The sequence below is a fragment of the Mirounga leonina genome, unplaced genomic scaffold (assembly GCF_011800145.1).
Source record: "Mirounga leonina isolate KUSES-001 unplaced genomic scaffold, KU_Mleo_1.0 Mir_366, whole genome shotgun sequence".
NCBI lineage: Eukaryota > Metazoa > Chordata > Mammalia > Carnivora > Phocidae > Mirounga > Mirounga leonina.
The window spans coordinates 26,211,000-26,236,755 of NW_023270709.1; the positions used below are offsets into that span (position 1 = coordinate 26,211,000).

General features: G+C 41.5%; 1 protein-coding gene across 5 annotated transcripts in view; it reads left to right on the forward strand.

Annotated features, from left to right (window-relative positions):
- The window catches only part of CARMIL1 (capping protein regulator and myosin 1 linker 1), a 308,617-nt gene that overhangs the window by 162,824 nt on the left and 120,037 nt on the right, over window positions 1–25,756 (forward strand). For all 5 annotated transcript variants that reach the window (XM_034985796.1, XM_034985797.1, XM_034985799.1 and 2 more), the window contains 5 exons: window positions 8,448–8,534; window positions 16,615–16,718; window positions 19,372–19,449; window positions 19,586–19,662; window positions 23,208–23,312. In XM_034985796.1, coding sequence (XP_034841687.1) covers window positions 8,448–8,534; window positions 16,615–16,718; window positions 19,372–19,449; window positions 19,586–19,662; window positions 23,208–23,312 — 451 coding nt within the window. The remainder of the gene's footprint in view (window positions 1–8,447; window positions 8,535–16,614; window positions 16,719–19,371; window positions 19,450–19,585; window positions 19,663–23,207; window positions 23,313–25,756) is intronic.

Here is a 25,756-nt window from a genome sequence, read left to right on the forward strand (position 1 = left end):
TGCCAGTGTGTACCAGTGGGTTCTGGAGTCAAAATACTCGCGTTCAGTTCTGGGCTTTGCTACTTTCTAGTTGAGTTTCCTGGGACAAGTTACCTAACTTCTGTGTTTGTTTCCTCATCTTTATTTTTTTAATTTTAATTCTAGTAGAATTAACATACAGTGTTATATTAGTTTCAAGTGTGCAATACAGTGATTAAACAATTCTATACATTACTCAGTGCTCAGAAAGCTGCAGGTACTCTAGTTTGTTCATCTTTAAAATAATAATAGTACTGACCACATACAGGTGTTCTCAGGATTAAATGAGATAATACACAGAAAAGGACAAGAATAGCCTGTCACATGCTGTGTACTCAATCAGTGTAAGCTTTCACTGCCTCCTTTGATTCATACAATAGCCTTGTGAAGTAAAATCATGCAAATGTTATTATTCTCTTTTTGTGAATGAGGAAGCTGTGTGTTTACATGATATGGACACAGCTTGCAGAGTCCTACCTGAGATCTCTTGTTGAAGCTTCTGTCTAGGATTTCCTAAATATCAGCCAACCAATCTGTCGGTCAGTCAATCCTCCTGTGTTGTGATTTCCTGCTTTGGCTCTCTAGATTTCCTTGGGAAGTGGAAGGAAAGGATTTTATGCCTGCTTTTTGAAAAACATTGGTTTATTCCATAGCATGTCAGTAAATTTTCTTAATCGCTCTAATATTTCAAGATACTAGGTTTGGGTGTAACAGCTCTAAAACAGAAGGTTCTTTTCTTCAGAGTCATGATTTCAACCATATTTAATTGATATTTTTAAGGTGACACAGGATAAAACAATTTTTAAAAACTGCCTACCTTTGGATTTTAGGGCATTCGAAAGTTTGGTGTGCTGACTCCATTTTTTTCCATTGGTCTTTTTTAAAAATTTATTTTATTATGTTAATCACCATACATTACATCATTAGTTTTTGATGTAGTGTTCCATGATTGTTTGTGTATAACACCCAGTGCCCCATTCAGTACGTGCCCTCTTTAATACCCATCACCAGGCTAACCCGTCTCTCCGTCCCCCTCCCCCCTCCCCTCTAGAACCCTCAGTTTATTTCTCAGAGTCCATCGTCTCTCATGGTTTGTCTCCCCCTCCGATTTCCCCCCCCTTCATTTTTCCCTTCCTGCTATCTTCTTCTTCTTCTTCTTCTTTTTTTTTTTTTAACATATATTGCATTATTTGTTTCAGAGGTACAGATCTGAGATTCAACAGTCTTGCACAATTCACAGCGCTCACCATAGCACATACCCTCCCCAATGTCTTTCACCCAGCCACCCCATCCCTCCCACCTCCCCACCACTCCAGCAACCCTCAGGTTGTTTCCTGAGATTAAGAATTCCTCATAGCAGTGAGGTCATACGATACACGTCTTTCTCTGTTTGACTTATTTCGCTCAGCATAATACCCTCCAGTTCCATCCACGTCGTTGCAAATGGCAAGATCTCATTCCTTTTGATGGCTGCATAATATTCCATTGTATATATATACCACATCTTCTTTATCCATTCATTCATCTGTCAATGGACATCTTGGGTCTTTCCACAGTTTGGCTATTGTGGACATTGCTGCTATAAACATCGGGGTGCACGTACCCCTTCGGATCCCTACATTTATATCTTTGGGGTAAATACCTAGTAGTCCTCTGGTCTTTTTATTCCTATATTCCTCGTTCTTGAATCTTTTCTCCTCAGCCTTATTTTTGAAATGGAAATGCCCCACCAGATTTTGTTTATTCACATTTCTTAGTGTTTCTGAACTTTCCAGGGAAGCTGTAGGAATTAGTAGAAATCTGAAGATTTTAACTGTTGTCTGTGTTCTGACATCCACCGTGTTCAAATCTATATGCTTTCTAACAGAAAAGAAAGACACCTTTTGTTTACCCACATCCTGTTGCTAGAACCGTGTGCAGAATTTTAAGGTATTAATATTGATGCCTTCAATTAACAAGGACCTCCTTAAACCTCTTTGCCTGGCTTGTGTATCATACTGGATTGTAGAATATCCCAGTGTTAGAATTTTATGTGATATTATCATAGGCTTTTAAATTCATGCATGATTAATAGGTTAAATGTGCAATGTCAAATTTCATTTCTTATCCTTGTAAGTTAATACATCAGATGGCAAATTATACTACTAAACATTTTGTAGTTTTTTTTATTAGGCATAAATATTTTGAAGCCGAGGAAGCCATAATAGTTTTGTTTTGAAAGGAGAAATAAAAATTAAACCATTTTTCCTTCTAGATTGGACACATACTTAAATAAAAATCACAAGAAGGATGATCCATTTAGTAAAGTCTCCAAAGGAAAGCGTCTAGTGATAACTTGTTTTAATTCACAGCTCTGAAGGCTATGTTTTGCTTTATTTTGGGGGCAGAATTAAAGAGTTTTGGCCAAAAGTTGAAAAGTCTTTTCTTAGCCTTTCTGGGGAAATGTTTTCTCGATGATCGGTTTTTTTCCCTGGCACTGTTGAGTAAATGGCTCCAGAAAGTATCAGGCAGGTTAATTTTTTTGTTTTTCTTGAGATTTTGGCTGCCAGCCACCCTCCATTTATTCATGTTGCCGAGACCGCATTTCTAAAGTCTGCCAGAGAGGAAGAGGACCCTTTGTGTAATAATCTGTTACCTTTTCTCAAAGAGCAGTAAAAGCATGTAATCATTATGATGTACACCTGAAACCAATAGGATACTCTATGTCAATTATAGTGTAATGAAAAAAATGCATTTAGTGCTTTTATTTAAGAAAAAATGAACAGTACTGACCCCATTTATGCCTTTTATTATGTTAGCGCTTAGCAAGGGTGTTTCTTTAAAGAAGAAATATAATATATTTATGGCTTGTGGATGCCTAGGAAATCAAAATATTTTGTCAAGAAAGAAAGAAACTAATAGTTTTGTCAGAAATTTGATAAAAAGTACTTGAAACAGACGATCTTGTGTCTGTGTCTTTAGTCCACTTGACTTTTTATCCTCTCTACCTTTTTCCCACTTTTTTTCTTTGAAGTAAATTATCAAGCATGGCTTTATTCATCTTTATTCTAACTCAGGAGCTTCGCTCTTTATTATTTTCATTATTTATGGTGTGATCATTCAATTTCCAGAGAAAAATAGTGCTGGGTTGTTTACTCCTTTTTGTCTTCCTTGCTTGTTTAAAGATAGTTGATGATAAGGAAGGAATGAATGCATGGGTGTTGTCACTGGCATTAGATAATTGTTCCGTTCCAGCCTTAGATCTGGTTATAGGCATTTGTGGTTTTATGTGGTATACGTAACAGGTATCTCTGACGCAAAAGAAATTAGTGAAAATGTAAAAATTGTCATTTTCTCAACAAAGCTAAACAACTCAAGTCAATCTGAGCACAGCAAATTAGAGGTTGAGTGGTAGGTTTTAACTTTGATCTAACAGATTTTCAGCATAATTTGAAGACATGGGATATGGGTTTGGGGATTTTTTTTTTAAACATTGTCGTAACATACGCCTTGCTAGGAAAAACACGATATAAAAGAATTGGTCCAGAGTAGGCAGTGATAACTCATCAAAACTTAAAAGCGAGAATCTGGTATCCTTCCCAATTCCATACCTAAGTTTTGAAAAAGATTTATTTATTTTTTTTAAAGCAGTTCTAGGTTCACAGCAAAATTGAGAGGAAGATAAAGAGATTTCCCGTATCCTTCCTGCCCCCACCTAGGTACAGCCTTCCTCACTATCAGCAACCCCCCACCCGAGTGGTACGTTTATGACCGTTGATGAACCCACACTGACACCTCATCATCACCCCAAGTCTGTAGTTTTCATTAGGATTCACTCTTGGTGTACATTCTACAGGTCTGGACAAATGCGCAGTGACATGTAAGCACCCCTTTAGTATCATAGGGGATTTAGTATCATTTTCACTGTCCTAAAAATCGTCCTCTGCCTATTCATCCCTCTTCGCTCCTGACCCCCTCATCCTCCAATCCTGGCGATCACTGATCTTTCTGCTGTCTCCATAGTTTTGACTTTTCAAGAATTTCAAAGTTTTTAACTCCCTTGGATAAGTACCAAGGAGTGTAATTGCTAGATCACATGTTAATGTGTGTTAAGTTCTGTAAGAAGCCACCAGACTGTTTTCCAAAGTGGCTGTGTTGTTTTGCATCCCCACCAGCCATGAATCAGAGGTCCTGCTGTGAGAGTTCCTTGCCACCATTCGATTGCCCCTGTTCTAGATTTTGGCCATTCTCATAGGTGGTTAGTGGTATCTTACTGTTACATAATTTGCATTTGCTTGAGGACATAGGGTGTGGAGCATTTTTTCATATGCTTATTTGCCATCTGTATTTTCTTTGCTGAGAGTTTTGTTAAGGTCTTTGGCTCCTTTTCATTGGCTTGTTTATTGTTGAATTTTAAGAGTTCTTTGTATATTTTGAGTATCAGTCCTTGCAAGCATTTCCTCCCAGTCTGTGGCTTGTCTTCTCATTCTCTTGACATTGCCTTTTGTAGAACAGAACATTTTAATTTTAATGAAGTCCAGCTCATCAGTTATATCTTTCATGGATCATGCCTTTGGTGTTATGTCTAAAAAGGCATCACCATACCCATGGCCGTCTCCATTTTTCTCCTCTATTATCTCCCATGCCTAAATTTTTAGAAGTAAAATTTTTCATTGAAGTATAATGTACGTTCAGAAAAGTTCACAAACACCAAGTTTACGTCTTATTGGAGTTTTACCAAGTGAACACTCATCATGAATCACTGCTGAGCTCGAGACAAAGAATGTTATCAGCGCTTTACAATCTTCCCTAATTTTTTGCTCTAGTGATTTTCACCCTTACCCTCTACCACCCAGAAAACATAATTACTATTCTGACTTCTGTTATGATAGGTTAGCTTTATTTATTCTTGAATTTCATAAATAATAGCATTATATAGTATATACTCTTATATTTGGCAACTTTTGCTTTTCCTTGTGGAGAGGTTTTTAATAATGGGTTTATTTTCTTGAATAGATGGAAGACTATTGAGATTATCTATTCTTATGTGAGATTTGGTAAATTGTATTTTTCATAAGGAAATCTGTCCATTTCTTCTAAAATGATGCATTTTGACCTACAGAAAAAAAAATTTTAATACCCCTTAGTTATATTTGCAATGTCTGTAGGAGCTCTACTAGTATTTTTTTTCCATTTCTGATTTTGATAATTTGATCCTTCTCTTTCTCTCTCTCCCTTTTTTTTTTTTTTTAAACAGTCTTGCTGGGGCTTACTAATGTTACTAGTTTTTTTGAAGAACAGGATTTGTTAAATTTACTTATTTTATGGATGCTTTCTATTTAATAGATTTCTTCCCTTTGTTATCTTTTTTTTCCTCTCCTGTTTATGGGGATGAGGTGGGGATTAATTTGCTGCTTTTCTTTCAAATATCTTGAGAGGGATACTTAGATAATTAGTTTCCAGCTTTTTTCGATTAACATAAGTATCTAGGACTATAGATTTCACTCTAAGCATGGCTCTAATTGTATCCCTAAAATGTTGGTATCATAGTTTTTAAAAACTTAAATAGTATTTTTTGGACAGTTGGGTTGCTCAGTCGGTTAAGCGTCTGCCTTTGGCTCAGGTCATGATCCCAGGGTCCTGGGATCGAATCCGGCATCAGGCTCCCTGTTCAGCGGGGAGCCTCTTTCTCCCTCTGCTGCTCCCCCTGCTTGTGCTCTCTCTCTCTCTGACAAATAAATAAGTAAAATCTTTTTAAAAAAATCAATAAAAAATAAAATTTAGGGACGCCTGGGTGGCTCAGCCAGTTGGGTGTCTGCCTTCGGCTCAGGTCATGATCCCGGGGTCCTGGGGTCGGGCCCCGCATCGGGCTCCCTCCTCGGCCAGGAGCCTGCTTCTCCCTCTCCCTCTGCCCTGCCCCCCACCCCCTGCTTGTGATCTCTCTCTCTCTCTGTCAAATAAATAAAAAAAAAGTTTTTAATAAAAATATTTTTAAGATTTCCATTGTGATTTTTCTTTTGGGGGAGCTCATTTGTTATTTGGAAATACATTGCTTATGTTATAATGATTTGGGGATTTTCAAATTCTCTTTTTGCTACAATTCCTGTATTAATTGCATATAGTGGTAGCAATTGGAGAATATGCTTTGTGTAATTTCACAGCAGTTAAGGAACATCCTCTATATTATTTGTTGAGACTTGCTTTTTGGCTCAGCCTATTGTCACTTTTGGTAAATAAAGGCTCCATGTGTACTTTGAAGACATATGTCCTTCAGTTATTACGTACAGTGTTTTAAATATATCAAACATTTTTTTTATTGTGTTCTTGATATCATCTGTGTCTTTATGCCCTTTTTTGTCTGTTTTATCATCTAACAGAGATGTGTTTAAAAATCTCCCACTGTTGCGAGGTAGCCCACACACACGTATATATTAATGTATATAATAATATATGTATTTTCCTTTTGTTACCATTAGATTTACTTTATACATTTTGAGATTGTTATTCAGACCATACAGATTTAAAATCATTACATCTTCTTCATTAATGAAATGTCTCACTTATCTCTGCCTCTTAAATTCTAACTTGTCTTATATTATTGCAGATATACTAATTTTCTTTTGGTTAGTGTTTGCAGCATATATCTTTTTACATGCTTTTCAGTTCACTTCTGAATACATGTATTTCTAAGTGTTTCTTGAAAGCACCTTATAATTTTGTTTAGATAATCCATTTTTGACTTGTTTTGAGTATTTAGTTAGTACATTTACATTTTTTCAAAATTATCAGGATTTATTAATTTTTTTAAATTTTATTTTATTATATCACCATACAGTACATCGTTAGTTTTTGATGTAGTGTTCCATGATTCATTGTTTGCATATAACACCCAGTGCTCCATGCAGAATGTGCCCTCCTCAATACCCACCACCAGGCTAACCCATCCCCCCACCCCCCTCCCCTCTAGAACCCTCAGTTTGTTTCTCAGAGTCCGTTGTCTCTCATGGTTTGTCTCCCCCCTCCGATTTCCCCCCCTTCATTTTTCCCTTCCTACTATCTTTTTCTTTTCTTTTTCTTTTTTTTTTTTAACATGTAACGTATTACTTGTTTCAGAGGTACAAGTCTGTTATTGTAATTAATGATTTATTTGTATGGCAATCTACTATGTGTCTGTTTTCTTTTTTCCTCATTTTTTCTTTGTTCTCTTTTCCTCCTTTCCTGCCTTTTGGATTAATTACATTTCTAAAATGACTCCCTTTTCCCTGTGTCCCCATTAACTTACTAGTTATACATTCTTCTACAAGAATCTATCAACTAAATATCAGGCCTGCCCCCTCTTTGTAATTAATGATACGGATTAGCATATTCACATCTCTAGAAATATTCACATAAACAAACCTGTTTGACATCATTTAATCCAGGGATTTTCAAATTTATTTGGGAAATGGTATGAGGAGGTAAATAGGGGCTCTCAGAACACCCACCGTCCTTGGGGAGACACCCAACTAGAGGCTTAGTGCTCTACCTCTACTCTAACTACTACACTAGCTATTTCTTGATGAACTTTGATAAAATGTGTAGAGAATGTGGGGTTATGTAATAGGGCAGCAGCCAGCATGGTAGTTCCGGATCAGTGCATGCAGTTTGAGAATCAGTCTAGGAGACCATATGGTTAATATTGTTTCAGGAACCTTCCCAGGAACATGCCCCCTGGGAAGGTGATAACTCACCTATAGCAGGAAGTTAGTTGAATGATCTATAGGAAGAGCATACATTCATGTATTACTTATTCTTCCCAGTGAACAGTCTACACTCATTGCAATCCTTGAGTGAGTAAGCTGGTGTTCACAGTCTCCCAGTCTGGTCATTAAATTGAGAGACTCTCTGGTTTTTAATACTGCGATTTTTCAAGTTACAAAACCTACCTTTAAGAAGTTAAACGCACTTTGATGCTTTGTCTGAGGTTGTTAGCCGTAAGCCAATTAAGTATTGGAATCCATGTGCTAAAAGCGAAGCTGTTATCTGAAGAGTTAACATTATCCTGTTTTCTTGACAATAAGTAGCATGCATCTGCTCACCCAGAAGAGTGATCAACTCATTAAGACACAGGTTAAAAAGAGGCAATTATATCACTCTTCCTAAGAGTATTTGCATTTGAAATAGGACTATAGAGGAGAGGGTAACACTTTAGTCCAAAGAAAAACATCCCTAATGGTAAAGTTTTTATATTGTTATGCTTAATTAAAGAATCTTTCTTTTCTCCTATCCTTTAGGTAGGACAGAGAAAAAGGAGGTGTGATGGTAGATTATTAGAAAATAAAGTCTGACATTAGAAAAAAAAAGATCACTTAAGTTGGAATCAAATTTAAGTTAATTTTCAGGCATTATAAAACAAATGCAATTCTGAGAAGTTGAACATTCTAATAATCTTTTTTTTTTTCCTTTCTCAGGTGTGTCCTCTTTAAGTATTCAATTTGCCAAACTCCCAAAAGGATTAAAGCATTTAAATTTATCTAAAACCTCATTATCACCTAAAGGTACAGTATGTGTTATTTACTTTACTTTATGTCTGTAATATTTCTGCTACACCATGCTACCTTAAATAGTTAGAAGTATTACTTAGTTATGTCTGCATATGAATTACAGTACTCTTAGGGTTATAAGGTGAAGAAGTGGTGTAACTGGAATTCTGGTTGTCTAAAGTGAGATGCTTTCAGAGTAGAGCATAATTATGAAATACGTTATTTAACTTTTTGACTTAGCGTTGAGGAGTGCTTACCTGTGCTTCCCCCACCCCCCCACCCCTGTCACACATGCTGTCACATGGATGGTCTCCTGCACGGAAAACTGGTGGACCTAACTGCCCGGTCTCTGTCCTGCTCTGCAAATTGCCTTTCCTTCCCCAGGGTCTTTTCTGACTCCACTCACCCTCCGCTCATGTATCTGGTTGGGCAGTAAACCCTGTCCATTCTATCATTGTGTTTTCATATCAGCACCCCTATAACACTTGAAATACCCCTGCATGCGTTGTGCCTTTGTACATGCTTTGTATTCTGCTTGCAAAGTCTTTCTTTCATCCTGCAGGGTGAAACCTGCCTTCTTCCCCTCCTTCGTGTTTCTCTTTCCTGTGTGCGTGTCTCCTTGACTACTCACACAAGACACTTCCCTTTTGGTCACCAGATGTGTGGCGGTTTTTCCTCACACCCAGCAGTTCCCTGTGACACCGGCTCGGTGTCCCACAATTTCACGAAATTCTGGCACTCTCTACCCGAAGACAGTGTCAGATCCCACAGGTTAAGGGCTCAGTCCCACAAGACTACTCCCAACCCTCCTTGAGACTCCAGTTGCAAGCCTAGGTTATTGGAGGTTCCAAAGACCTCGCCTTGGGTTTGGTTAATTTGCTAGAGCAGCTCAGAGAACTCAGGGAAGCAGTTCGGTTTGCTAGTTTATTAAAGGATATGATAAAAGGCACAGATGAACAGCCAGGTGAAGAGATACATAAGACAAAAGGTGGGAGGGTCTTGAGCGCAGGAGCGCCTGTCCCTGTGGAGCTGGGGTGCATCACCTTCCTGGTGTGGATGCGTTTGCCAGCCTGGAAACCCCCCAAAACCTGTGCTATTGGGATTTTATGGAGGCTTCTCACACAGGCATGATCAATTATTAACTCAGTCTCCAGCCCTTCTCCTCTTCCTGGAGGACGGGGGTGGGAGGGAGCTAAAGATTTCAAGCTTCTAATCATGGCTTGGTCTCTCTGGTGACCGGCCCCATCCAGGAGCCCACCTAGAGTCACCTCATTAGAACAAAAGATGTCCCCAGTGCTCTTACTACTTCAGAAATTACAAGGGTTTAGAGAACTCTGTGCTAGGAATGGGGAGCAGAGACCAGTATATATATATTTTCTATTATCTCACATCTCCCCTTATATATATTCTTTTTTCTTTTTTTTTTTTAAAGATTTTATTTATTTATTTGAGAGAGAGAGAGCACACGAGAGGGGGGAGGGTCAGAGGGAGAAGCAGACTCGCCGCTGAGCAGGGAGCCCGATGTGGGACTCGATCCCGGGACTCCAGGATCATGACCTGAGCCGAAGGCAGTCGCTTAACCAACTGAGCCACCCAGGCGCCCCCCCTTATATATATTCTTGGAGAGCTTCAGTTTATTGTATAAAACACTCATTTGTGGGGCACCTGGGTGGCTCAGATGGTTAAGCGTCTGCCTTTGGCTCAGGTCATGATCCCAGGGTCCTGGGATGGAGCCCTGCACGGGGCTCCCTGCTCAGCAGGGTGTCTGCTTCTCCCTCTGCCCCTCCCCCCTGCTTCTGTCCACTCTCTCTCTCAAATAAATAAATAAAATCTTTAAAAAAAAAAACTCATTTGTGATCGTCTCTTCTGAGACATCTTCCCTATTCCTGAGACCTCGGTGGAATTAAGCACTCTTTCCTCTGTGTTAGTTCTTGATCACATTATTACTTATAGATCTAATGCTACTGTATAAATACTGTTTCCATCCTGGAGGGGGGCTGTCCTTGCCTCTCTCATCTCCATCTCTCCAGCACTGGCACGGTGTGTGGACCACTGTCGTGTTTGAGGGCCTGAGTGTCTGTTCTCAAGCAGACTGCCTAGGGTTGAGTCCTGATTTTTTCCACTGAAGATGAACATGCCTTTATTAGGTCAGGTTCCTCACTTACATCATATGTAAGATGGAATTAACTGACTCTACCTTGGGGCACCTGGGGGGCTCCATCAGTTAGGCATCCGACTCTTGATTTTGGCTCAGGTCATGATCTCGTATGGGTTGTAGGATCGAGCCCCACGTCGGGATCCACACTCAGCACGGAGTCTCCTTATCGTTCTCCCTCTGCTCCTCCCCTGCTCGTGCTCTCTCTCTCTCTCAAATAAATAAAATCTTTAGAAGAAAAAAAAAGGAGTATCTAGCTCATCAGAGGTGGTGAGACAAAGTAGTTAATACACAAACAGTGCACTTTGGGGCACAAAGGGCCTCACGACCGTCACCATCATCATCTTGCTCTGCCATATGTGTGCTTTTAGTTCGTCCTGGGACAGCCTGTGCCCCTCCCCCAGACCTGGTGAATTCCTGCCCCTGCTGTGAGACCGAGCTACTGTCTCCCTTCCTCCTTGAAGTCCTCTCTCGCCCCACCCTGCACCAGTCGATGCTTCTTTCTCTCTGTTCCACTGCGCTTCGCAAATTCCTCTGTTTTAGCGTGTTTCCCATTGTGTGTGGTTTGTGCCCTAGCCTGGGAGCTTCTGGATGGTAAGGGCTGTGCCTCAGTCGTCGCTGTGTCCCTGGCACCTGGCACGTTGCGGGTCCCTACTGCGTGTGTCATGGGTGAGCAGGTGCACAAGCAAAACAGTCCCTCAGTGATGTCATAGCCATCCAATCCTGCTTATTCCCACCATACAGTTACCCTAAGAGTGATTTGAAATTGGGGTTATTTCTGTAAGTCCCGTGATTTTATGTGCAGACATTTAGGTTTAGGCCTTCTAGGGGCTTTTCAAAGGGGCAGATTTGCCCGGGAGTTGGTGTTTTTTGTCCATGTGCCGGAATCCGTCCACAGATCTTAAAGCCAAGTGTCGTCCGGTGGTGTTACCACTCCTCTACTCCAGCAAATCAGTTTTATAGAGGGCGCCTGGGTGGCTCAGTTGGTTAAGCGACTGCCTTCGGCTCAGGTCGTGATCCTGGAGTCCCGGGATCGAGTCCTGCATCGGGCTCCCTGCTCGGCGGGGAGTCTGCTGCTTCCTCTGACCCTCCTCCCTCTCGTGCTCTCTCTCATTCTCTCTCAGATAAATAAATAAAAATCTTAAAAAAAAAAAAAGAAGAGAGTCTCTTTTTATACCCTCTCTTGTAGAATGCAATGGCTAGGAAAAAGAAAATTCAAAATGGGTTATATGAGGGCTCCTGGGTGGCTCAGTCGGTTAAGCGACTGCCTTCGGCTCAGGTCGTGATCCTGGAGTCCCGGGATCGAGTCCCGCATCGGGCTCCCTGCTCGGCAGGGAGTCTGCTTCTCCCTCTGACCCGCTTCCCTCTCATGCTCTCTCTCATTCTCTCTCTCAAATAAATAAATAAAATCTTTAAAAAAAAAATCCGTTTTATAGAAACCTTTTTCTGATGATTACCAATGCATCATATATTTATGGTAAAGACTTAGAAGATACTGAAAAGTATAAATAAGCCACAGTTACTCGTTATGCCAGAACCACACCATTAGGAGACCACCCCTGCGGACAGCCTGGCACCCATCCTTCCACAGCGTTTCTGTCTGTATGTGTTTCTGTGTTTGCCCATGTCCAGACACACATGCGTAGATGGTATTCCAAGATGCTTGCCATTTCATAAACCTTCCCCCCACCCCGCGTAGTATATTGTGAGCCTTTATGGCCGCAAACACGCGATTACTCCCTGTGGCTGCATGCTGTTCCAGCGTGTGGAACGAGCCCCATAATTGATTTAAATGGCCTGTTATTGTACATTTGTGTGGTTTCTAATGCTTCAGTAATGCAAACAATGCTAACATGACTTCTGTATGTAATTATTGGTCATTTGTTACTTTCATATTTAGGATAAATTTCTCTAAGTACTACATTGCTAAATCAAAAAGGTCATGCATTTTTTTAAAGCTTTCTTTTCATATTTATTGTCACGTTGTCCTCCAAGTTGTTTGTACAAATCTCCACATTCCCACCACCCTCAGATGTTATTCTTTTTCATTGTTTATCAAGCATATAAGCAAAAGTGTTCTGATTTTTTAAAAAAGATTTATTTATTTATTTTAGAGAGAGAGAGAGAGAATGCATGAGTGGGGAGAAGACCAGAGGGAGAGAATCTTCAAATAGACTCCTTGCTGAACGGGGAGCCCAATGTGAGGCTTGATCTCACAACCCTGAGCTGAAACCAAGAGTCAGATGGTTAACCGACTAAGCCTTGAAGTGTTCTGATATTTGAATTTTAGTTTCTTCACTTACTGCTTAGGTGAATTCTCTCCCCACCCTCACCCCCCACACCCTCCCATTTCTTAGTCATTTGTCTTTCTTTTGGAGGAAGTTGCTAGTTTCCATCCTCTGTTACCTCTCTATTTGCAATGCTAATCTTCTTTCTTAATTTATATATATTCCCTACATACTAAACGTGTGAATCATTTATCACGTGATCTATAGTATAACTTTTTAAAATTTGTTTTTTGTTGAGATATGATTGACGTACAACATTATATTAGTTTCAGGTGTACAACATAATGATTTGATACCTACATGTTGTATAATGATCACCACCATAAGTCTAGTTGACATCTGTCAACACTCAGTTCCAATTTCTTTTACCCTGTGATGAGAACTTTTGAGATCTACTCTCAGCAGCTTTCAGAAACACAATACAGTATTAACTGTCATCACCGTGCTATGTGGTCCAACCCTTTTTTTTTTTTACGATAGAGGTGTTTAAAAAAACCCCCAAACTTGAATTTATTTATTTTAATGTATTTGTTCATGACTGTGAGACAAATAGAGGGATGTGGTGATCATCTGTCCTCCCAAGGACAAGTGTCTGGGGTACCTCTATGCCACCAGTCACCGTGTTCCTGTCCCTCCAGGTGTCATGAGGGTGGGAGGTCCCCCAGGCAGAGCAGAGGTCCTCAGCTTTCTCGTGAGTGAGGACAGACCCATGTTCCCCATGCCCTTCACAGATAAAGGTCTTCACGCCACATTTATCTTTTCTCTGCCATAAAGTTTGTGTACCTTAATATGTGTGTTTTGAGAATTAATACTGTTGAATGATATTCTGACCCAAGGAATTTTAAGCTGCCCTTCCTAAGAGATGTATGTGTTGAAATGTTGGGGTTTTTTCTGTTTTGTCTTTAATAAAAAGGATTTCTTAAAGGATTTCATTATTCTTGCAGATTTTCTTGTAGTATCTGAAAGGTTTGAAGAGTCACAGTAACTCAGATTACACTGCAGTTTTAGTCTTTTGCTGAATTTGACTAACATTTGTATTTTAGTTCTATGAAAACATGTATATTCATGGCTCCATAATTCAAGACAGATTTTTTTTTTTTTAAATCTTGCCATGACATCCCCACTGTCTCCAAATACTCTTTCTCTTCCTCAGATGTTAGCTAAATGATAGTTTTCTGGATTTCTAGTAAATATCCTGCTGGTTGCCAGATTATGTCAATGCCGGGCCATCTGGTACCACCTTTTTCCAGCTGTAAACACTCCAGTAATAAATACGAAGAATGGTCAAAATCACTAGAAAGCCAGAATCGAGAATGGCACATAAATCCGTGTTTAGTTTGGGCTCTACGAGCCCTGTTTTTTTCCCATCCTGTGTTTTTGTAATTTCCTGCTGTTAGTGTGCCTGTTAACATAGGCCTCACGTGGATGTGGGCTCACGAGGCGGGGGAGGAAGTCCTCCATTCTGTTCGAGCAGCATGAAGCTGAGCTGAGAATACAGTTCTCTCCCGATTCTGTTCAGACGTTGGCAACTGCCAAGCGCCCACACTTGTCAAGGAGCCTTTTCCTGTCAAGACTAATTTGACCTTCTAATTTTGGAATTTTTTTATTGAGTTTTGTTCTGCCTCACGAAGGAAGTGATTTTACACATGATTTTCTTGATGAGAGACCGTCTGTATTCTCCATGCTTGGGACTCAATTATTCCATTACAAAATACGCTCGTACTACTAATAACAGTACTCATGAAAGAATTTGGTCACTTAAGCAATCATAGATGTTACCTCCAGAAATTAACCTTCTGTAGGCCATTGCAAGTTCTTTTTATCTAGCATAATTAACCAAATCTCCACCTCCTTCATTGCCAAGCTCCTGTTTTTCACCTCTTTGATAGAACCGACCTCTCTGGATTTTGGTTATTTGACTGTGTCTCTCATTGCACCAGCCTTTCGAGGGTAACATAATATTCCCTGGGTCTCAGAAGCCCATGCCAGCTGGACAGTTGGTCTTAGATCAACTTTTGTTGCAGTGAATAAATACTCCTTGCGGAGTGCTGATTTTTCATGCTGGAATTTACTTAGTTTCCTTCTTGATGGTCTTTGAGCTTTTCGAGGGCAACGAAGGGGCCTCATTTACATTTATTTCCCAATCCCCAGCATTTTATAAACATTTTATGAGCACTTAACAAATGTTGAATTGATAGCCAAGAACTTCTTCCTGGTACTTGACTAAAATATTTTTCACTCTCCACTTCTGTCTCTTCTCTGTCTGCAGTATCCAGAGGAACAGTCACCCCTGAGAACTGGCTCAGTCTTCTTTATCAGACACGTACACACTGCAGTCGGTTTTGTAACCCCCCAAAGCTGGAGGATGAGATAATAACCCTTTCATCAGTCCATGCACCAAACATTCTAAACTTAGAGCAGAGACCTGCTCCAGTGCGGGGCTGTCCTTGGGACCCTCTGCTTTTTTCTTGGAGTGCCTTGCTTCCTCCTGCTGCTGTGACCAATTCTGTCTCCTACTGGCAGGCCCTACCCCCGTCCCTTATCCCAAGGAAGGTCTATGCAAGTGTGGACCAAAGCCCCCTTCCCTGTGTCCCTGTAGGGTGCTCAAGACAGGCTGGGATTTTTAAGAATTTTACTGAAAAAAAAAATTTATGAATGTATATCCAGTTTAGAAATCGCCATATTTCCAAAATACACAAACTGGAACTGTGAACTGTAGAAACATGAAGAGCTTTGCTATGTCTCCTATTCCTGTTACCCTAAGAATGACCATCAGTGCTATTGTGAATATTGACCTCTTCAAATCCCGGTGAGCAGCCAGACTCTTCTGGGCTCCCATTTTGTAGTGACCGCCTTCTGGAGCCTCTCCTTCCCCCGTGGAGAGAAGTGGCTTGAGGAGAACCCACCAATAGACGTGGCTCCGTGACTGTTACCCACATAGAGAAAGAACGTGGCTCTCACCTCGCAGAACACTCTTGCCCTCCTCATGTATTTATTCTTTGTTTTTTGAGGTCATAATAACCCGTTCACTTCAGTGCAGTTGACTTTGACTCGAGCCGTTTATGTTATGTGTGTAAGTAGTGTATAGAGTGTCAGTTATCCATTTTTCCTTTCGATTGCTTTTTATATGGTATACAAATCATGTTCTCAGTCTTTGTAAAAATCCATTTCCCTCTGAATTCTGCCTTGAGTATGATATATTAGGTAGAACAGTTATCTGACTCATATTAACTTCTAAGTACTTTAATTAGTGAGAAGTGCCTGCAGGCGCACCTGCGTCACTTAAATCCCATACATTAAGTCAGGAACACCGAGCAGAATTAAGAGAGAGACAGAAATGACCAGTTAGACTTGGGTGCATCCGTGCGTGCATCCTTCTAGCATCCAAGTCAGATCCTTTCCATCCACGTCAGACGTGGAGCAGAACGAAGCTAGTTCTGTCTCTTTGTCCTGCTCAGGGAGATGGCTGTGTCCGTCACTCCCCTGTTCTCCCCGAGGGGAGGTCAGAAGAAGACAGTCCTAGTCCTACCTTTGGGGACCCTACTTGTGGCTAATCTCAGTCCTGCAGTTTGACGGGGCCATTTATAGATACTCCCCAGCCTCCTTTTGTTTCCTGGAGTGGAAACTGAGCTGGATCTTCTTCATGTTGCAGGGGTGAATAGCCTTTCTCAGTCACTCAGTGCCAACCCGTTGACCGCCACCACCCTTACCCATCTCGACCTCTCAGGGAACGTCCTTCGCGGAGACGACCTCTCGGTAAGTTTCCCTTTCCTCCCGGTCATGTTCAAAGGTGCTGTATTGCATAAGCCTGGCAGAATTTGCAAACATGGCTTTCCTCAGCTCCCCTCATCATGATACTTTCAGACCATTTAGTTATGAGCTTAGGACGTGTTTTAGAGAAAAAGCCCAGACCTGTCCTTAATTAAATGTAGTTTAGCGCATAGATGTTTTCCCCTGTTAACTGAATGTTGCTAAAGTGTGAATTCTTTTTGGAAACACTTTTTTTTCTAAAGGACCTTTTTTCCCCTTCATTTTAACCATTATTGGACCTCTTAAAAGTGCCTGATAAGAAAGATTAGAAATGTAAACTGAATGACTTCATCATTAAATAATATTGTTAAGACAGGTAGGTTTTTTTGTTTTTTTTTTAATAGTTTGCAGTTGAAAGAGGATATTGGGATAAAGTCCAGTCCTATATTCCATGAATACGGTAGGGAGAGGCAAGGGTTGGGAATACACTGGGGCCACTCTTTAAATAAGTTCGAGTTTGATGGCAGAAAGTTTACCCTCAAAGAAAAGATTTTTCGTGCAGCTGAATCAGTAATATAAATGTTTGGCAGATCTTATTGGTGCAGTGAATTAGGTATGATCTCAGTGTCCAGATTTGGTGAGTTGTCCCCTCTGATCACCATGATAGAATTTAGAAGAAATGCTCCCTTACCACGTAGAGCCTACAAGTGTGCGTCTTCTAAGGGCCTTCATGTGTGTTCTTCCTCTTTATGGGGGTGAAAACCATTTTGAAATTTAGTCCCATTTCTCTTATGTTTTACTTTCCCTGTAAGGCAGGGAATACTGCCACAGTCCTTTTTGTAGGATTTCTTCCCTCTCTCTGATACCTGAACCCATTTTAAGCAATCCTGTTTCCTGGTGTGCCATGACTTCTTCAGTGCATTGCTCCATGTTAGCTGTCACCTTCAGTGATGATTCATAAATCTGCTCCCTCCCAAGATGAAACCGGGAGTCCGATGGGAAACCACTAAGACGTTATGGTGGCAAACTAGAGAAATAGAGGGATAAAAGAGGAGCCCGAAGATTAAGTAATAAGACTCTGCCAACATAGGGGTATTCGTAGTCACTCAAGGTAGCAAAGTAGCCCAGGAGTGGGTCTGAGGGTGGCCGAGGGTGGGTTTTGTTCCGGCTTGCCTCTGGGGAAAGAGAAGTGGAACCGTGAGGCCTGTGTGAGTGGGCTCCCAGCCCTGGACAGGTTCTGGGAGGTTCTGGGAGCCCTGCAGCAGGTGCAGGGAGGGGCTTACCCGGCCCCTGCCTTCAGGGCCAGCAGCCTAGCTGGACCTGCCTCTTTGGAGAGGTGTTGGCCAAGCAGGGTCTTGTCACCAGTCACGGGTGATTAGAGCTCCCCCAGCTGGTGGCCAAGAGGAAAACCACATGCCAGGCAAAGCCCGAGAGAGGCAGAGATCTTTACCGAAGTGAGAGCAAGTTATTTTTCTGGATCAGAACTTCTCATAATCCAGTCTGTTGTGTGTGTCTAGTTATTCTCAAGTATTTATGGGCTAATCTTTTGCTTTTCTGAATTCCTTGGTAGAGAGGATTTTGCTCAAGCATGATAGAGCTAAGCCACTGCCCTGTGAGTCTTTGCTAAGGACGAGGACATCTCGATGTAAGCTAGTTTGGTTTTGCAAGGATCCAGTGGCATCCAGAGAAGCCAAGGAGAATTTAGCTATTTTCCTGGTGGCAGGAGCTTGGGCTCGGTTTGTTATTGGTGGATTCTAGCAGTTGCTACTCAGGGCAAGTAGAGAAGAACAGAGTACGTGTATTGTTTTGATGGCCTTGCACAGGAATAAGGGGAGAGTTTAGGCATTGTGACCCTTTGAAGCCTGACATGTCTGAACTGTGTATGAGATTTTTTTTTTTAAAGATTTTATTTATTTATTTGACAGAGAGAGACACAGCGAGAGAGGGAACACAAGCAGGGGGAGTGGGAGAGGGAGAAGCAGGCTTCCCCCCGAGCAGGGAGCCCGATGCGGGGCTCGATCCCAGGGCCCCAGGACTATGGGATCGAGCTGAAGGCAGACGCTTAACGACTGAGCCACCCAGGCGCCCCCTGTGTATGAGATTTAAAAAACAAAACAAAACAAAACCTAAACTAATAGTGCCATCAGACCCTTTCTTGTTAGATTTTGGAAGTAACTAAGGATAGAAGAAATCATTGTCTTGGATGGAAGAGAGTATAGCCCAAGACCATCTGATGGTTCAAATTCAAATTAGTGGATCTTTGAGCACTTTCGAAAGTGATTAGCATTTTGATAGGGTGAGTGCTATTCAGGTGGTCTTTTAATCTCAGCAGTTAAAATTAATTAGCACTGCCCCAAAATTATAAAAATGGAGCTAATCAGGAAAACTAAGTCATGTGTAACAAAAGGGGGTTTGGCAGCCAAGAGTTCATTTGGCCTTTTTTTTTTTTTTTTTTAACTCAAACATACTTTTATTTTAAATATTCTTTGGAACTTTGCTCTCGGGGAAAGCCATGGAATGACATGAAATTCTGCTCATCCTCTTGGGAAGAGTAGAGAATGGTTATGGGAGGATTTGGGCAACTTCTTTTTAAAATATTAACGTGTGTGTCTATGTTTCCAGATCCTAATATGCTTGTTTTTTTGTTTTTTATTTCAAGCACATGTACAGTTTTTTGGCCCAGCCAAATGCCATTGCTCATCTGGATTTATCCAACACAGAATGTTCCCTGGACATGGTAATGTGTTCTTGATGCTGTGCTGGGGTGTCAGACCAGCCATTTAGGGGTGATAGAGCGAGGCTTTTCTCTCTAATAAAGCATTCTCTTAGGCCTTGAAATACTGGAAACTAAGAGTGCTTTCTCTCTTTCTCAGGTCTGCGCGGCTCTTCTCCGGGGATGCCTCCAGTATTTAGCCGTGCTCAGTCTCTCCAGAGCTGTCTTTTCTCACCGGTATGGCTTTTTACCTGCCACCACCGTCATCTAGGATTGTCTTCCTCCCAGAGGAGGTTGTGGTGATCTGAAAACAGAGCAATAAAGGATGCGTGTTGTGCGTGAAGGGAGGTGGCCTTAAACCATAATCGTGAATACAAGGCCTTGAAAGTGCAAGTTTTTGTTGTATTTTTTCACTGCAGTATGATGGATGTTCTTAGCAATCGCCCCAGCCTGCTATGTGAACTAATAACTGCTTGTCCCATGAGGATGGGCACTCTTCTCTTAATATAGTAAAAGCTCTTTTAGAGGGACTTCTCAACAATGAACTTGGAAGCAACTATAAACTCCCTCTGGGGAGCAAAGAGTATGGCCGGTCCCAAACTCATGCATTTTTTTTTTTAATGATTTTTTTAATAAGACTGATTTATTTATTTTAGAGAGAGAGAGAGCACGCGCAGGAGGGAGGGGCAGAGAGAGAGAGGGAGAGAGAGAATCTCAAGCAGACTCTATGCTGAGCATGGAGCCCGATGCAGGGCTCGATCCCACGACCGTGAAATCATGACCTGAGCCAAAATCATGAGTCGGCCGCTTAACTGACTGAGCCACCCAGGCGCCCCCAGATTCATGAATTTTAATGTGTAGAATTGTAGGGCTAGCCTGAGCACCTCACTTCTACCTTCCTGACTTAGAATTGTTTGCAGTGTAGGGCATTAGATTAGAAACAGCAAGTATTCACAAACAGCAGCGACTTAGAATGGAGGGAAAAGAAAGAAAAGTTATCAAAAGTACATGGGTTATGTACTTGTGAAATTCTCGGACCACCTGATGAATTAATACAGTACTTAGCACTCGTAATGATGACCATAATCATAAACCATATTTTCGTCATTATGTGCTTTTTAGTAATAGGGAGAATTGCTGACTACTAGAAATATCTCCCTTTTAATAAGTTACCATTTTGAAAACTTCATATATTCAGAGGGATAACCCTCACTTATTTGGAACGTTCGCTTGTTCAGCCGGCTTTATCGGACAGCTGTGCCTCGCAAGTAAATTATTCTATATTTTAAAGCACAGTCAGTCCATTATTTCAACAGTGAGGTGAATCTTTACAGGAGCAAAAATATGCCACAAGCACCTCAACAGAAGAAGACACGGGCAGAGAGTGTGGGGCGTTTGTAACGGTGGGAGAAGTTGGGGGTTTTCTTCAAGGCATTGATGGAGACTACCCAGTCACCTCATGTATTTGAAAGCCTTTTAAGAAGCCATGCTTTGCGGGAAGCTGGGATGGACTGAGCAGCTGGGTTGGGAAGACGATGTCATAGAAGATAAAAATTTTCACATAATCAGCTTTTTTGGGCTCATATACTATGAATTCTGTGATGAATGGTCTTTTTTTTTTTTTTTTTTAAGATTATTAGAGAGAGAGTGCATGCACGTGGGTGGTGGGATGGGCAGAGGGAGAGGGAGATAAACAGACTCCCCAGGGAGCACGGAGCCTGACGCGGGGCTCGATCCCAGGACCCTGAGATCGTGACCTGAGCTGAAATCAAGAATTGGCCGCTTAACTGACTGAGCCACCCCGGCGCCTTTTCTATGATGACTGGTCTTCAGTAGAGCTGTTAAGCTTACAGAGCGGGACTGTACTAACAAATCCGCTTGTCATCCAAATGAGAGGTTGTGATTAAACACCCAGCACCTCACCTAGATACAGTCCTAGCAAGCCCTTAGTAATTATCTTGGAATTGATGCCTTTACACGGGGCTGTGGACTGTCAGCCAGGCTGTTCGTACTTTTGTTCATAAGTGTGTCAGTCAGGGTATGTTAGGTTGCTCTGTGTAGCTCCCCACCCCCATCTCCATGGCTTTCAGCAGTGGTAGTCTTGTGACATGTCCCTTGTGGGCTGGCCACATCGCCATTAATCTGAAAGGCAGATCTCTAGCCACGTAGCAGAGGAAAAAGAGTCACAGCTCATACTGGCTGGTGCAGCTTCTCTCTGGAAGTCACACACATCACTTCTGTCTGATGTGATGTCCCCTTGGCCAAAGGGACTCGCATGGCCATGCCTGCCAGCAGGAGGGGGATGAAGCATCGTCCTCCCACAGAAAGGGGCAGTGAATATTTGGAAACATTGGTACAGTAGATACCCAGACAAAGTAGTAGGAGGAGAAGTATATTCAGAGAGTATTTTTTTTTTTTTTAAGATTTTATTTGAGAGAGAGAGAGTGAGTGAGAGAGAGAGCATGAGCGGAGGGCGGAGGAGCAGAGGGAGAGGGAGAAGCAGACTCTGCACTGAGCAGGGATCCCGATGCGGGGCTGGATCCCAGGAGCCTGGGATCATGACCTGAGCCGAAGGCAGACGCTTAACTGACTGAGCCAGCCAGGTGCCCCTTCAGAGAGTATTTTAACATTTGCTCATCGAAAACGAACAGGAGTATACAAGCTTATATTGTTTCACTATTGGAGCCAGAGTTCATTGGAAACATCTTAATATATATTCTGCCAGAATTTTCTTTCCTCTTAAATTTATTTTCAACCTCTTAGAGATTCTGGTTGCTTAGGTAGTTCTTCTCAGGTAGCCTAAAATTATCTTGTTTAAAACCTTTTTCTAACATAGGTTTTCCTGGACCTTTGTACAAGAAATATTGTTGAATGTTATGTGGGTGAGCTAGACTGCTAGCCTGGCCTCTGCCCTGAGACTCTGAATCTGCCCACAGAGTATAAATAACTACCATTAAATGAGTGTTTACTCTCCATCAGGCTGAGGGCTTCACGCATGTGGACTTACTCAATCCTGCCATCACTTCTAGCAGATAGAACAAAACAAGCAAAGGGTCACATTCCAACTTTGACTCTGGGGTCTTGTTTTCCCAAAGCCCTCCTAGCGTGGCGTTGACTCTACTTTCTTTTTGAGATGTAGGATTTCTGCCGTAACAACGAGGGCACGTATTTGCAGTTTATAGCCATCTCTTTGGAGTTTTGTCTTTTTTTGAATATTTGGCCTGAAATGATTAGATTTGCCCTATGGATGTAGGAGCTGAGCAGGATCTTTGCCACGCAGGCTTCATGCCAGTCAGACTTTCTGTGTTGTTCCTGAGTTCGCCATTAGGTCACATCTTGTTGCATCTGAGACAGGCTGCGTCTGAGAGTTTTGCCAAGTGCACGTAACGATCCTTAGTATTCAGTGCCACCCAGAGGGAAAGCTCATTAAATTGTGAGAAATAGACATCCTCTTTGACCTCCCAATTTCTTAAAAATTCAAACAAGGAGATCTATGGGTAAAACACGTTTTGAGATCATTGGCTACAAAGAATAGCAGTGGTTTTAAGGACTTAAATGTCTTAACTTCTCTTGCATTGTTCCTTTGATGGTATTGGATTTATTTAGCTTCCAGACATTTTGTTTCTTTTTACCTTTAAATTTCTACTGAAAATGTAATGGATTCCTGGATTTTTTTTCCCCAGTGTCTGAATAACCAACAGGTAATTTTGCTAGTCTGGAAGTGGGGTACCCAACCCCAAGTATAACTGCTCGTGGTAGGACTCTTGTGTTTTGTTTTTCAGGAAAGGAAAAGAAGTACCCCCGTCCTTCAAACAGTTCTTCAGTAGCTCTCTGTCTCTGATGCAGCTCAACCTTTCAGGCACAAAACTGTCTCCTGAGCCGTTAAAGTGAGTCGTTAATTCATTTTCTCCAGAGCTTTTAACATTCAGTTTGTTATTATGAATGTGCTTGAGGGAAGGGAAGAAGAAGACACGTAATCCTAAAGCAGGCCAAGCAGATGAAAATGCCTTTCTCACTTTGGGGCACAAAAGGAAATCACATTCTTTTTTGAGTACATTGTGCACTATTGATATTATTGCATCTTCTATGGAAAAAAAAAAAAATCTTTCTTTGGGTTGTGACCTTGGCAGTTGTCACTGATCTGTAAAAGTTGTGTTCCCAGGTACCACTGACTTTATGTTAACCTCTGTTCAGCCCACTTTAGGTATTTTCATGTGTGTGTTCTAGTCAATATTTCTTCTCCATATTTCTCCTAACCATAATAAACTCTGTACACAGTGTGTATGCAACAGAATCAGTTTTAGATGCTTTAGTTCCTGAATTACTTAGGTCAGTAGAAGCTGTCTGTTTGGTATGTTTACTTGGCAGTCAACTTAGTTAATGGGTTAATATCCCTAGCGGTGAAGTTAAACTCTTTAAAATAAAGTTTGAGGATAATTTGTCATCCTTGAAGTTTCTATTCACCATTGCCAGAAATAATCAGAAGGGCCGTAGAATCAAATTCTCTACAAGTCTAAAAAACATATTTCCAGGTAGTTACAAATGTGTACAGGTCGCATGCTCCCAAATGCATGCACAGATTTCTCCTTTCCCTAGTTGGCATGTAAATCAGCATTTAATTTTTCCCTTGTAATTTGTATGACATGTTAAAATCAGTGTCTGCTATTCATTTTACTAGAAAATTAATCTTTATCTAATTTGTGACTTGCTTTCTTCTTTTTGAGAGGTGTGAAATTGATTGCAGTATCTCATATGGCACCATAAGACCAAAACAATGGATGTCTTTAAGGACAGTAGATCTAGTCAAGTGCTAAGAAAGAAATCCGATGGTGTATGGCAGGCCTTTTCATTTTTAAACATTGAGTTAATGTATTAGAGGTCTGTAGATGTAACAGCTCAGATAGTAAAAGTCTCATGATGAGGCTGTTTGTGTGGATATGAATCAAACTAACTTCAGAATCAGTATTCTAAAGGGGGATCCATTATAGTTTAGTCATATTTACTTCATTCATTTATTCAGCTAATAGTTATTGTGCATTTACAATGTGCCAGATATGAGGAGGGCACTGGGTGGAAAGCAGATCCAGACTTGATCCTTGCCCTCAGTGTACCGATAAGAGATCTGCTTATTCAAAAGTTACTGACAGGTGCACAGTATTCCAATTCTTACAGTGTTCTTGATCCTGTGAAATACAGAGTAGCTCTTCACTGATTAGCATTAGTGATTTTATAGAATATTCCACACCACCACAACACTGGATTTTACTGTACTGTTTATTATAGAGACTTACTGATAAAAATTATGCCTCAAAGTTATTTTGTAATTGTTAAATCTTGTGACCTGCTGTTATTTATGTGAATATTTAATAGTGTCCTGTCAGTAATCTCTTAGCTCTGTGTTTCACTTAATAAAAATCTTAACATGAGGGAAAAGGCTCCCACTTCGATGTTGATAGCAGTTGTGAGCAGGTGTTGTGATTCCTAGTCTGGAGTTGAGGAAATGGAGGCCCCAGAAGCTCAGTAATTTGCCCAAACTCACGGTCACAGGTCGGGTTTCTCAGGAAGCAGACTTTGAGATGGAGCATAGCGTGTAGGGGACAGAGACTCGGATTTTCTACCCCATGTCGATTGGTCCTTGGTATAGTCTGCCTCTGGAAGGATGTGGCCTGGGCGAGGCATGTTTCTTTGGCCGAGGTCACACCCCAGAGGAGGACTGACTGCTGAGGGGGTTCTGGGAGGCACATCGTGGTGCCCACCAGCGGCCACTAGGCTCCCGATGTGCCTGCCCCACCACCTTCCCCGACACCAAGAGGGGCGGACGGAGACCCTCACTTGTTGAGGGGTTGGAGGTCAGCAGCCATAAGAGAATATGCTAAAGCAATGCAAATGCTTTTGAGAGAAACCTTCTAAGTTTGGGCATCACCGTGTTCTGCAGAAGTCTCCCACAATCTGGGGCTTCTTCAAAAACAATGAAAGACTATGACCGCTTACTTCATAGCTGTGCTTTTTCCTTGCAGACTTATCAGGCCACAGGGGTTTTAGTAAAGAACATGGTGACATTGTTCCTTGTGTTTCCTAAAATCTTCAGTGTGGTTCTCGTGCGTCCTGAGGATGCTCCTTGCTTCTGCGTCACTCAGAGCGAGGCCCGAGGTCCTATTTACTACTCATGCTGGCGCTTTCGCTTTCTTCCCCGTCCCTGCTTCCTTGTGCCCTTCCTTGCTCCCTGTCACATGGCCCCCCTTCTCCCCGTCTCCTGGGCTGAGTATTTTTAAGAAACCTATTGCATGAGCTTCTCAAAAATGCTAACTAGCATCACATATCCAGACCTGGC